This window comes from Chenopodium album, chromosome 24 (genome assembly GCF_948465745.1).
Source record: "Chenopodium album chromosome 24, dcCheAlbu1.1, whole genome shotgun sequence".
Lineage (NCBI taxonomy): Eukaryota > Viridiplantae > Streptophyta > Magnoliopsida > Caryophyllales > Amaranthaceae > Chenopodium > Chenopodium album.
In genome coordinates this window covers 17,038,823-17,052,758 of record NC_137857.1, presented here as the reverse complement: position 1 = coordinate 17,052,758, position 13,936 = coordinate 17,038,823, and the positions used below count along the sequence as shown (strand labels likewise).

Here is a 13,936-nt window from a genome sequence, read left to right as displayed (position 1 = left end):
ATTTTTGGTCAAATTAATGCATGGATAATAATGCTTTGATAGTTGCCGTCAAAAAATAATTACGTAAGAATAGGAATGTGAATGGGGCAGGGCAGGGCGGGGCGGGGCAGGGCGGATATTGGCCTTTTCATCCCTCTCCTTGCCTAACATTTTCATCCTCATCCTCATGCCATCCCCGCGACAGGTTCAATATTCATCCCATCCCTGCTCCGATGGGTACAACTCCAAAACCATCCCCGCCCCACCCCCCACTTGGATATCCATCCCCAGCAAAGATCCGCCTAATCCCCGCCCAATACTCACCTAATCTTCGTCTCTCAAATACACAATCCTACATAATTAATACGGATTATAATAACAAAAAAAACCTTAATATTACACACATTTTGCTTATAATATAAGTGTAGTACAAAGTATTTTAATTAATATTTGGGTTTTACTAAGCTATGCCCCCCATGTTATTGAATTTCTAAGCTGTACCCATACTTTTTCAAAGTTATAAGCTATACCCTCCACGTCACGATATTTTATCAATAACCCTTTGTTATCCATATCCATTAACGAAAGTTAAGTTATTTCATCAACAATGGTGTCGTGGCGTTATTAATTTTACACGTGTTCCGTTCTAATTAGTTTAATACTTTATAAAAAATTTAAAAATCTGAAAATAAAATAATAAAAAAAAAAGTTATTGTTAACGTCAAAGGTTATTGTTAATAAAAATTAATAAGGTTGAGGGCACAACTTAGATGTTTGAAAAGCATGAGCACAGCTTAGAAACCGAAGAAGTTTGGGGGCATAACTTAGAAAAACCCTTAATATTTTATTTCACGTAATTATTTTATAAAATAGTATAAAAGTATATAATTTTGCTTTTAAAGATATATAGATGTGGGTATGAGGTGGGGATAGGGCGGGTACGAAGTGGGATGGGTGGGGAGGGGATGGGCCGGGTACAACTTAAAATCCACCCCGCCCCATCACCCACGGCAGGTATGATTTATTGGTTTTTATCCATATCCCCACCCCACCACCCGCCAAAGTGAGACCCATCCCCGCCTTAGTGGGGCGGGGATTGGGCGGGTCTCCTACTTGATCCGCCCAACTAACATCCCTATGTACGAAGTATTATATTGAGAAGTTTAATAACATATCGCCTAAAAAAGTAAAAAGTAATTTATTTTTTTATTTTTTTATTTTTTTATTTTTTTTTTGAGGGCAAGGTAAAAAGTAATTAGTAGATTAGACAAATGAAAAGTTGGATATATTCGACCAAATGTTAGGTTTTTTTTTTTTTTTTTACTTTTTGATTTTATTTTGTAATATTTTTTTATTAAAAAAAAATCATATAACTTATATATAAAGCTAAACTTTTAGCCAGGTTACAAGATAGCGACACTTGACAATCTAACTTTTCGCCAAGTGTCGCGTCACGTAACAAATTATCATATTATACATTGACACCTCTCATGCTAGATAAGCAAATTTAAGATACATTTTTAGGATAAAAAAGTTTAGAATTTTATTTCTAATAGGAATTCTAATTTTCCATAAGAATAAGATAGATTGTAACTTTTAAAAAAAATAAATATCTTATAAATAATATTTGATAAACAATTTTATTACTACTCCGTGGCCGGGCGGGATCAAACTTGGATCACCCGAAAAACAGGCCTGGATACTTACTACTATACTACAAGTCTACAACGACCCTGATGAAGTTGTTAAAGACTTTAAAACAATTGTTGATGTATAGATGTTCAATATTTCTCCAAGTGAAAGAAATTAGTGTATAGTTGACTTTTTTTTTTTTGGAATAGTTTTCTTACCAAACCAATTTTATGAAACTCATGCAAGAAATAAGTAACACCATGTCACCATTAGCAAATCGGAGGTTCAGAATGTCTTCTTTTAAAAGATTATGCTAAAGTCTGTACATGTACAAGCTATACTATGTACTTAAAAATCATTAAGCAAGTTCATATTTCATGAGGGCTCATGCAACTATAGTATTTCGTATGTACAAATTAAATTAAAACTTTCCATAGATAGTTTATAGGTCTGTTACAGAATATTTTTATATAATAAAAAGGAAAAATTGCCCGCAATAATCCGACCTTTTGCCCGTCCGCTGAAAATAATCCCACCTTTGGATTATTTTTTAATAATCTCACCTTTACCCCCCCACTACAAGAAAAAGGGTAATTAGCGACGGCCAAAGTAGTCGCAAATCCGTCACAAAACTGGATTTGCGACGGATTTGCGACTACTTTGGTTCGTTGCCAAAGACCTCGTCGCAAATCCATTTTTGCGACTAATTTTTGAACAGTTGCAAATTTAGTGACAGATTTGCAACGCCTTTGCAACTACCATTTAGTGACTAACTTTCAAATTTTAGCAACTAAATTATTGTTCGTCGTAATATATTTGCGACGGATTAGCAACTACAGAGATGATGTTTTAAGACTACCTTTGCGACGAATTAGCGACTGCAAGACCAAATTTTTGCGACTACGAGACTAAACTTTTGCGACTACGGAGACTAATTTTATTGTGACGGATTTGCGACTATTGAGACTAATGTTTTTTGCGACGGATTAGCAACTACATACGAGACCAAATTTTTGCGACTACAAAACTAATTATTTGTGACAGATTAGCGACTACTGAGACTAATGATTTTGCAACTAACCAATTAGTCTCTAAACCAAATTTGCAGTCGCTAAATATTTGCGACTAACTATCAATATTTGAGACCATAATTAAGCGACGACCAATATTAATCACAAAGCAAAAAAGGTACCCACACATAAATTCAAATAACCAAAATGTTAATTTTATTCAAATATCCAAAATATCAATCAATTTTGTATCAATGTATTAAAAAACAATATTTAACTCATAAGACTAATTGTTCCAAAAGTCACCTCCCATATAAAAAAAAAAGCTACTTCAAACAAGAATTAATGACAATGTAAAAGACCAGTTGTTCATAAAATTACCACCAAGAAAATAAAAATCATTTAGTTGTATCACGAGAGCGGGTGACTGCAGGCGTAGGAAGCTTATGAGGACAGTAAACTTGTTTTACAAGTGATGTCATTTCCTGCAATGTTTTTTGCATAGCTAATTTTTCCTTCTTCCATGTAGCTTTTTCGATCTCATGATTTTCGACGAATTCCTTAGCACATTTTAAGCTCTCTGCCGCTATTTTTTGGCTTTCTTCTACCTTGTTATGGTTTTCTTCTGCCATCTTCTTTAGTTCTTCAACTTGAGAACTTAATTGAGAAATCATGGAAGGAGTGGAAGATGAAGTAGTAGATTGAGAAGTAGGATCACTCTTGTAATACATTTGTGAAGCACTCCCTAAACCGTAGACTTTTCCTTTCTTTTGCCCACCTACAACCTCCAAGTAGGCTTTATCGGGGTTTATCTCAATTCCTTTGCTCTTATATTCCTCAAGTTTTTCCATATATTCTCTCTGCATTAAGATATGTATTAGTAACTATGATCTCAAATGTTAAAACTTAAATAAACTAAATACAATTTTAAAAAAAAACAAATATAATAAAAATACAAGCAATGACTCGGGACATCGTCCGGGATAAAAACTTGTTTGGACTTCTAAAACACAATTTAATTTAGTTACTTTAGAGCAGCTAATAGAGTATTACCCATCAATGATGCAAGAACATGAATACAAGTACAGTCAGAGTACCAAGACCTATTATAAAAGGATCTAAAAATTGGATTTGAATAGGGGGACGCTGACAATCTTTTGGGAATAAGAAATAATGTAAATGAAGTTCTTAAATTAGAATCTGCAATAATAATCAGAATCGATCAACTGTGAATGAGAAGAGTCAAAAGGAGGATTGTAAGGAGGAGAATGCTCGTGTTGCTCTGCCTAAGAGTATCTCAGTCAGGGCTAATGGATTTGTCAAGATGAATCAAATTGCTGCTGATTCAACTCAGAAGGATTCGACTTCAGCTCGGTCTGTGACGAAAAAGGGTACTTCAGGCAAAGTGTCTGGACCAGTATGCTTCTAAACTTAATATTTACTTTTTAATTTCTGGATTATCTATTTCTTTTATTATAATTTTGTTTATAATCTGTTTGAAGTTGATACATTTATCTTGTTGCTGATGTGATGGTGTTACTGTGACAAAACTAGGAATTTTTGTTTTTATTGTTGCTATTGTCGTGCCTCGTTGCAAAAGACCACAAGTTAAATAGTTAATTAGCTAATGTTAAAACTTTAGATTTTGGATCAACTAATCTAAATATTTGCAGGATTTCACTAAACTAAATTGATAATTTTAGTTATAAGAAAGAATATAGTAAGTCTGGTGATTAATTAGCATGCTGAAGATCTTCAGTTTGATTTCAAGACTCACCAGACTTACTATGTTCTTTTGGTTATAAGAAAGAACATAGTAAGTCTGGTGATTAATTGGCATGCTGAAGATCTTCAGTTTGATGTTAAGACTTGCTAAAAGCTTTAATGTGTAGTAGTAGTTTGCTGTTTTTGGGATAAGAGTATTTCTGAGGTTCTCAGTCTTCTCACTGGATGTCAATTCTGCTTCTCATTTTGGCTTGGTATCATTGAGTTGTTTGGCCCGTTTATCTTCTTAGATTATCAATTGGTATCTTATAGTCTTTCTTATAACTAAAATGATAGGCTGCATAACATTTGAAATTTTGCTGGTTCAGGGAAAAATACCAGACTAAGGTAATCAGGAGGCCACAAACATTTTTTTCCTCCTGCATAATCTGTCCTGGGTTTTGATGTAGCAGACTAAGGTAATCAATTGGTTAGTGTTATAAAGAGTTAATCTGTCCTGGGTTTTGATGTAGCAGAAAGTGATCTTCTGGTTTTCTTTATCCCTGATTTGTGTTCAGCGGTTTGATATGTATTGCTTTCTTTGATAATTATAACCCAAGGTGAGCTTTTCGTTTCAGAATGGCTATTAAGTTTGTGTTGGTGAAATTTGGTGGGCATGATTAATTGCTGGGTAATTTTTATAATGTATATTCCTTTCATAGACTTGTCGTTGGGTAGTCAAACTCATTTGAGGGTGGGTAGTGATGGTTTGGAAATTCCTGAATGTGAGAATCAGGGGTAAAAGTGTCATTTTACCTCTTAATAGATGTTCCAGATTACAAAGGTACAACTATTGGGAACAGAGGATCATGGGTTTTTTTATTATAGTTGTTTTTTTTTAAAATAAAAAATGCAACACTTATAGCAAAATAATTTATGTAAGCAGTTATTAGTAAAAATTTCGGCAGAGTCTCCTTTGTAAATTGAAGAATCCCCTCCTATAGGGTATGGCTTCAAATATACCTGTCTCAATTAATATTGTGCCATACCACATTAATCATATGATTAATGCCGGCAAATCATTCTCATCCTCCAACTCAATCACACAAACAAATAAACAATCTATAATATCTCCAAACATTAACTACCATATATATTTTTTTTGTAATCTTAGCAAAATATAGAAGTATACTCATACCATGACTTTTTGAGACTTGTCACCCATCAATTCAACTTCATCATTGCCCACACAAACAGAATGAGTGCTCTCATAAACTTCAGCAGCAGTTGGTAAAATTCCATCCTTTTTCTTTGCCTTGTATAAGAAGAAGTTGTTAGCACTAAAAAAAATACAACAAAAAATAGGGGACATAGACTACAGAGCAATTGTAATAAAGACTAGTTATTGTCATCTCTTAGTGGCTAAAAGTTTTCTACTTGCTTCAATCTTATATAAAATCATAAGATTGCTGCTAAAATCATACACTTACCATTTTTTTAACCACTTGAGGAGTAGATACGCTACCTTGGCGATGGCCAGGGTCAAACTTCTCTAATGTTTGGCCAGATAACCGATTATCTCTTGCTTGGTTAGAACGTTTCAGAAAATCAGGATGCTTACGCTTATTTATGAATTCAGCTCGCACACTGTCAGTCATGAAACTAACTTCCTTATGGAGAGGCATTTTGTAAACTTGGTTCAATGTTCCCCTAAGTCGGTCCCCAGCTTTTTTGTCAAATTCTCTCCTAGCCTTAGCATCGAACTCAGTTCTCCAAGTATATGTACGCTGCACATAATTAGCATGTAAAGCTTATAACTATAACTCAAAATAGCATATTATACATAAATAATTTTATACATAAATAATTTTAACTCAAAATAGCATATTATACATGTAAAGCTTATAATTTTAACTCAAGAAAGCATATTATACATAAAATCTGAGCATAATATTACTCTAGGCTAGTTAAATCTAGCAGCACGACATTACAAGCACAATGTGGCACTTCTTCTAACCATACTCTCATCTCACCAAAAAAAAATGCTACCTCTAGCTAATAAAGGCACGACACAATTGCCATCTTTACCAACCTGTGAAATATAAATACTAGAGAAAGAGCTAGCCAAGAGAATAATATCACTAACAATAACACCAAAGGCTGAAGTTTCACAATTCCCATGTTGTAAATACAGGTACAACTTGCTGCAGTCAGTTTCCAGCACTAAATCACACAGTCCTGCAGTCAGTTTCCCATGCTATAAACAACAAGTTGCTGCCATAACATCACCAAGGTGATCTCTCATTAGTTGTATTAGCTCTTTCACTGTGGTAACTCTAGCTTATTGACAAGTACTAGTAAATTAGCAATTAAGGCTTTTGTCCAATTATGTATGAGTTGTGTAGGAGTATAAATAGGAGGAGTCTAAAGTAGAGAAGGTATGCAGAAAATTGTAAGAAACTTTTGGAGAGTCATGGCCTAAAGCCATTGTTATCACTCACGCATGGACTTAGAGTGTGAGTGCTCAGGTCCGTGTTGCTATGGCAGAGGCTTTGGAAGCACGAATGGGGGTGTTTTGGCTACTGAGTTAGGATGTCAGAGGGTGAACTTAGAGTGTGATGCCTCCTCGGTGGTGAAGGCTGTCAACAACAGCGAGAGAGGACTCTCTCCTATTGATCTTATCTATGATGATAAAGCAAAAGGAACAGCATACAAAACACAAAACACAGTATTAAGGCTAATATGATTTAAGAACAATGTATACAAGAGAATGTCTCAAATTCTAAATATACCTTAAACTCAGTGAACCAACGATCCCTAACCATAAGTGGCACCTCAGTAAAATTCATGTATGGGTGGTTGTAGTGTGCCTTCCAAGATTTTGTGACATTTCCACTAACAGTATGGTCATCAAACCTGATGCAAGAAAGATTAAGCACAAGCATAAATGATGATAATAAGCTACTAAGACAACAAATATAATACATAGATAAATATAACTGACCATAGCCCATCTGGTGAGAGCTCAATCTTTCCTTGTTCCACTCCATTCAAATTTTGTGGTGCCACATCATTCTCAACAGCAACATCAGCATTAGAATTTACTTGTACCTGTTCATTAGAAGGTGGTGGTGTCGGTCGTGTGACCACAGGATTTTCTTGATCAACCGATTGATTATTGGCTCGGACACCGCCTTGATTACCTCCCCGGCCAAATTTTGAATTTTTCATGAAGGATTTCATTTCCAAAGAACTAGAAAGATCAGAAGACAATAATTAATTTATACATAATAACCCATAATAAAAAAATAAAATAAAAATTTAAAAGTAAGCTCACAAATATGATCAACAAATTTTAAAACATTTATCATATATCAAACAAATAAGATAAACACATTGTCTATCAAACAAATAAGCCCATAACAAAGAAAACACATTGAAAACTACAAGCTTAGAAATTATTATTCTTCTTCATCCACATCATCATCATCATCATCCTCGTCATCGTCCTCGTCATCGCTGTCAGTATATCCTAACTCTCCATCAACCTCTTCTTCAGATTCAGATTCAGATTCAGTATCATCCCATTCACCTTTTTCATGTTGTTCTTCCTCTTCACCACCTGACCCGTCCTCCTCCATTTCATCCATATCCTCGTGCATAACACCATCATCATCATCCGACGAACAAAGGGTTGGGGTCTCAGCAATGTCTACTTGGAAAATTGACTCATCGATTGGGGCATCCACACTTGACCTAGCTTTAGTCTTAAAAACAGCCCACCATTGACTCTTATCTTTCTTTAAGCTTGGATAAGAGGTAAAATACACTTGATAAACCTGATGTGCTAGAACAAAAGGATCATATGCAGGGTATATTTCTTAGAGTGGTTCACATCAACTAATCTATACTGCTCATGAATATTCATGCCATTCACTGAATCCATCCAATTACATTTAAATAAGATGGTTTTGAAGACATTTATGGTCCCCAAGTAGACCAGCTAAATGACTTCTTCTAAAATGCCGAAGTAATCAATTTCCTCCTCACTTATTACACCCACACCATAATTCATAGTTGCCTTGTGTTTTCCATAATCAAAGGTGTGAAACTTAAAGCCATTGATGTCAAATTGCCTCCATGTTTTGACTTGTCTAGACGGACCCATGGCAAGTGCTCGAATCACTTCATCAGTCTCATTAGATTCGATAACCTAATTTCAAATTCAAGCCATTAATTAATAAAATATATAACCTTAGTCATATTTAGCGAATGATATATCGAAACTTGATTGTAAAAACTTACAAAATCCTGAAACCATTTGGAAAATTCATATGAAAATTTGCTCCAGATATCATGTAGGTCAATACCAGGATACTTTTGCATCATCGAGTCTTCAAACTTCCTATAAACCTTAAAACGTTAATTATCTAGCAAATTGCATAAAATAACTACCAATTATAGAAATTTGTACCTTTCATATTCTCCTAACACCCCACAATTGGAAAGAACATAGTGGTGTGCATGCTTGACTTCTTTCGAATCTAAAAACCTTGTTTGGACACCTTTGCCATGACCTTTGCTAAATTGGAATAATTCTGGTATAGTTGAATCTAGATCATCATCATCAACAACATTGCGTCCTAGATCTCTAGATTTCGTATCAACATGAGGTTGAAAGTAATAAGAACAAAAGTTAGAAATCTCTTCTGCAAGATAAGCCTTGCAAATCGAGCCTTCCACTCGTGCCTTATTACCAATTTTCTTCTTCAGATGATTAAGAAATCTACAAAATAAGTTAAATTGACTCATTCACATGTAAAATTATAAATCATATAGAAGAAACTTGAAAACAATGGAGTGGCTTAGGAAAATGTATATTACCTCTCAAATGGATACATCCATCTGTATTGCACGGGACCACCCACTTTTACTTCATGTGGCAAATGAACGGGCAAATGCTCCATTGAATTGAAAAATGCAGGTGGGAATATTTTCTCCAACTTGCATAAGATTTCTGGAATGTTTTTTTCTAAACGAGTCACATCATCAACTTTAATAGTGTAAGAGCATAGATCGCGAAAAAATTGGCTAATTTCAGTGACTGCTTTCCAAACATTATCAGGAAGAAGTTCTCTCATTGCAACGGGCAACAACCTTTCCATGAACACATGACAATCATGGCTTTTCATTCCATGTATCTTACAGGCTTGCAAATCCACACATCTACTAAAATCAGAAGCATATCCATCTGGAAACTTAAGATCTTTTATCCATTCACACAACACTCTACGTTGTGCTTTATCAAGAGTGTATGGTGCTTTTGGGAAGATCAAGCTCCCATCATCAGATTCAATAGGCTCTAAGCTACTCCGCTTACAATATTGCTGAACATCTAGGCGAGCCTTATCTGTATCAACTGCGGTATCTTTCACATTCATTATTGTGTGGATGAGTTGATCAAAAAAATTCTTTTCAATGTGCATAACATCTAAATTATGTCGAATCAACAAATCTTTCCAATAAGGAAGCTCCCAAAAGATGCTTTGCTTATGCCACCCTGTGTTAACCTTTTTTGATTTTGTCGAACGAATTTTTGGATCAATGGACTTTGGAATCTCCTTAACCTGCTCCCACAGTTGATGGCCCGTCAATATTGGAGGAGGCAATCGAGTTTCTGCTCTTTTTTTGAAAAAAGCAATGCGGTTTTTTCTATAAGGATGTGTAGGTGGGAGAAATTGACGGTGACTATCAAACCATGATACTTTAGAGCCGTTGTCTAGCCAAAAAGATCTATGGTTGTCCATGCAGTATGGACAAGCCATCTTTCCCGATGTAGTCCAACCAGATAACATCCCAAACGCAGGAAAGTCACTAACCGTCCATAAAAGGGCAGCTCGTAACTTGAAATTTTGATTTGTGGATACATCATATGTCATTGTACCTACTTCCCATAAAGATTTCAATTCATCAATCAAGGGTTGCATGTACACATCCAAGTTCCCTTTTGGGTTTTTAGGACCCGGAATGAGCAAGGATAAAAACATAAACGGCTTCTTCATACATAACCATGGAGGCAAGTTATATGGGGTAACAATTACTGGCCAACAAGAATATTGCCTTCCAAATTTTCCATGTGCTGAGAAACCATCTGTGCATAGACCCAATCTAACATTACGGGGCTCACTTGCAAAATCCTTGTATGTGTTATCAAGATGTTTCCATGCTTCACTATCACTTGGATGGGCGAGTGTTCCACTTACCCTAGGATTTTGTGAATGCCACTGCATTTCATGTGCAAGGTCTTTGGTCGCATAGAGCCTTTGCAACCTTGGCGCGATTGGGAAGTAGAATAACACTTTGGCCGGCACACATTTTCCACGAGAAGTCTTCTTATAACGCTCCCCCCCGCATTTCGAACACTTTTCAAGGTGAGCTTTATCCTTCCAAAATAACATGCATCCTTTAGGGCATGCATGTATCTTCTCATGAGGAAGTTCAAGGCCCTTTACCACCTTTTTAGTGTCATAGTACGTCTTGGACATTGAATTCTCATCAGGAATTACTTCACTAATGAGCGATGAAATACTATTGACACATCTATGGGGCAAGTTGTATTCACACTTCAAGCTCGTAATCCTTGAAGCCATCTCTAAAACAGATAATCGACTTCCTTCATACAATGGTCTTTGTGCGGCCGCTAACATCTCAAAAAACTTCTTAACTTGAGGATTAGGTTCTTCTTCAACATTCCGAATATCTTCATGCATTGGATCACCATCAACTTGACCAAATGCATCAATAATCATGTCAACATACGGATCCGATGGCTCATCAGATGCTTTTAAAGAATGAAAATCCTCTCCATGACAAACCCATTCATAGTAGTCATTAAGAAATCCTTTTTTATACAAATGCTCTCTTACACTTTCAACATCTAAAAAAGGAACATTTTTACACTTTGAACAAGGGCATCTGATCTTTGAAGATTCTTGAAAATCACGGTGTTGTTTAGCAAACTCAATAAACCCTCGCACGCCAATTGTGAACTCTTTTTTTAGTAGTCGACCTTCTAATCTCTCATACATCCATTTTCGATTCAATTTCTCCATGATCCTAACTGCTAAACGACATTGTTAATCATACACACATATGTAATATAGTCTTCTTATATATGTAATTTATTCTTATTATATACGTTACTTAGTTATTTAGGCAATTACTTAGAAGACAAAAAAAAGATGAGCAAGAAAAGGTGCAGCAGTTAAGTCATATAGTGTATACACAATCCTTTTTCTTTATTTTTGAAACAATGGAAAAAGAAGAGTTCAATATTCATTGGGTGGGACAACATAAATATAGAGAAACCAAAAAAAGAAACTTAATAGGAACAAAAAAAAAAAAAAAGAAACTTAATGCATCAATGTATGATATCCACGATTCGCATATGCTTATAGTGAAACAAGAAGAACAAAACTATGATAGGTACAACTCAATATATTTTACCAATTCAGGGAACAAAATTTCAGAACAACGGAAACTACATACATCAAAATATGAAGCAGCATAAATATGAGAATAGGATATCTAGTGTTAAGGAAAAATATTAGAAATATAATCTAAAAATATTATATAGGGTTTTAAGTCAGTTTTTGTCAAGTGGTACAGCTTGAAAATCTTAAAAACATGGTATGCTAGTAAGGAATTGTCAGTGTCTTTTCTAATTACATTTTTGAGTTTCAACATGTTTCTATACAGGTCTACTCTTTTAAATAAAAATCATGAGAAATATATATATATATTTCTATAACTATTATACTACGTACTTACACCTCATTTTTTGTTGATCTCTCTCTCTCACTCTAAAAAAAAATAAATAAATAAATCTCCAATGGAGAATCTGGTAACATGGGCACGCTAAAATCACTTGATATGATAAATTATTATCTGAGAAACACATATTTAAACTGATGCCCTGTCTGTTTTGCTGATGATATAATTTGACTTTGTGAAGCACTACAATTAAAGTTGGACATTTCATTTTCAATCTCACACTCAAATCTATGGTGTAGAACCATTAATTATGAGTAAAATCAAGTCGGATTCATATAAAATTACATAGAAAACTAAAGCAAAGGACCATGAACACAAATTACAAATTGCATGATGTATAGCCTTGCATAGAAAGATTGCCAGCATGATTTATCACTTATTAGTCACACACAGTACAACAGATTTAGCAATGAAATACCCACCTTAATTTGCAGACCAATTACAAAATTTCATCCAACAAATTCATATTTACAAAAGAATTAGCAGCAGGGCCAATATTTAGATTGTTAAGGGTTTGGTTATTGTTGACAAAAATCAAAATATATTCCCAAATTCCCAAATAAAATTGGGAAAATAGCAGAAAAACAGTTTCTATTTCACCAGAAGGAACACAATTCAACAATTTGCATAATCATTTACCAAATTTCACGAAATAAGGTTTGTCCAATTGCGCAAAAAACTAGCAACACATGATTCATCCATTCTTTACCAAGAAAAACTAAAGTAGCTCGATTGAAATTTCAGAAAAGGATCCAAATAAGCCTTAATTAAGCACACATAATTGAACCCAAACTCGACAAAACGGAATTCTAGCACCACAATTTCACTAATCAAAAGCATGAGTAAAAACCTAATATATCAAAAGCAAAATTAAGCTTATGAATTAGAAAACAAACCTTAAATTGATGATCAGTGGAGAACGTAAACTGCACTACAATAGAGATTCAGCGCACGGAAATATCGATGAATTTGATATTTTTTATGAAGAGAAGTAAAGAGAATTTCCAGAGATGTAAAGAGAACAGTATGTACTGACGCCGAACGTAAGGAATAAGGAGTGATAGTTCTTGTTTTTTTGGCGGCAACAACTTTATTATACTAAGGGTTTTCTTTTTGTTTTGACATCATACTAAGGGTTTTCTTTAATTCTTTCTTAATTAAGTTTTTAAAAAAAATGCTTTAAAAAAAAAAGTTTTAAAAAAAAATAAGCGACAACCGTGTTAGTTGCAATAGTAGTGCAACTTTTAGAAAAAAAATGATTTCAAAATTATTAACACTGGCAACTACAATTTAGTCGCAAATTATTATAAGAGTGTCGTAAATTAGCGACTGCATAGCAACTATTATAAAATCGGTTGCAATTTTTTGCGACTATTCGTCTATTTCAGTTGCAAAAATACTTTTAGCGACTAATTAATATGGTAGTCGCAAAAATCAGTCGCTAATTAGTGACCGCATAGCAACTACTGCAAAATCGGTTGCAAAATTTGCAACTACTCATCTTTTTCAGTCGCAAAAATATTTTTTGCGACTAATTATTATGGTAGTCGCAAAAATCAGTTGCTAATTTCCCTTTTTCTTGTAGTGCCCCCCCGATCTTTTATAATGGTCCCAACCGATCAGTTAACTTGTTATACCAAGTTACCTGACACGTGTTGGCACCCAATTAGTCAAAAAAAAAAATAAAAAAAATTAGAGTAACAATTAATTAATTTTAGCCACCATCCACCAGCCAAACCACCTCCCCTGCCACTAATCTCGGCGCGCTGACCGCCCCT

At 34.6% G+C, this 13,936-nt stretch overlaps 2 protein-coding genes across 2 annotated transcripts; both read right to left on the bottom strand.

The window, feature by feature from the left end:
* Positions 1 to 2,814: 2,814 nt before the first annotated feature.
* Positions 2,815 to 13,288, bottom strand: LOC145612195 (uncharacterized). Its single transcript, XM_081667572.1, has 6 exons — positions 13,055 to 13,288; positions 7,330 to 7,578; positions 7,118 to 7,241; positions 5,816 to 6,112; positions 5,524 to 5,640; positions 2,815 to 3,481 (listed from the first exon to the last, which is right to left on the bottom strand). Exons 2-6 carry the CDS (start codon positions 7,566 to 7,568, stop codon positions 3,020 to 3,022), a joined length of 1,239 nt encoding a protein of 412 aa, XP_081523698.1. The 5' UTR covers positions 7,569 to 7,578; positions 13,055 to 13,288; the 3' UTR covers positions 2,815 to 3,019.
* Positions 9,206 to 11,437, bottom strand: LOC145610619 (uncharacterized). Its single transcript, XM_081665929.1, has one exon. It carries the CDS (start codon positions 11,435 to 11,437, stop codon positions 9,206 to 9,208), a length of 2,232 nt encoding a protein of 743 aa, XP_081522055.1.
* Positions 13,289 to 13,936: the final 648 nt, after the last annotated feature.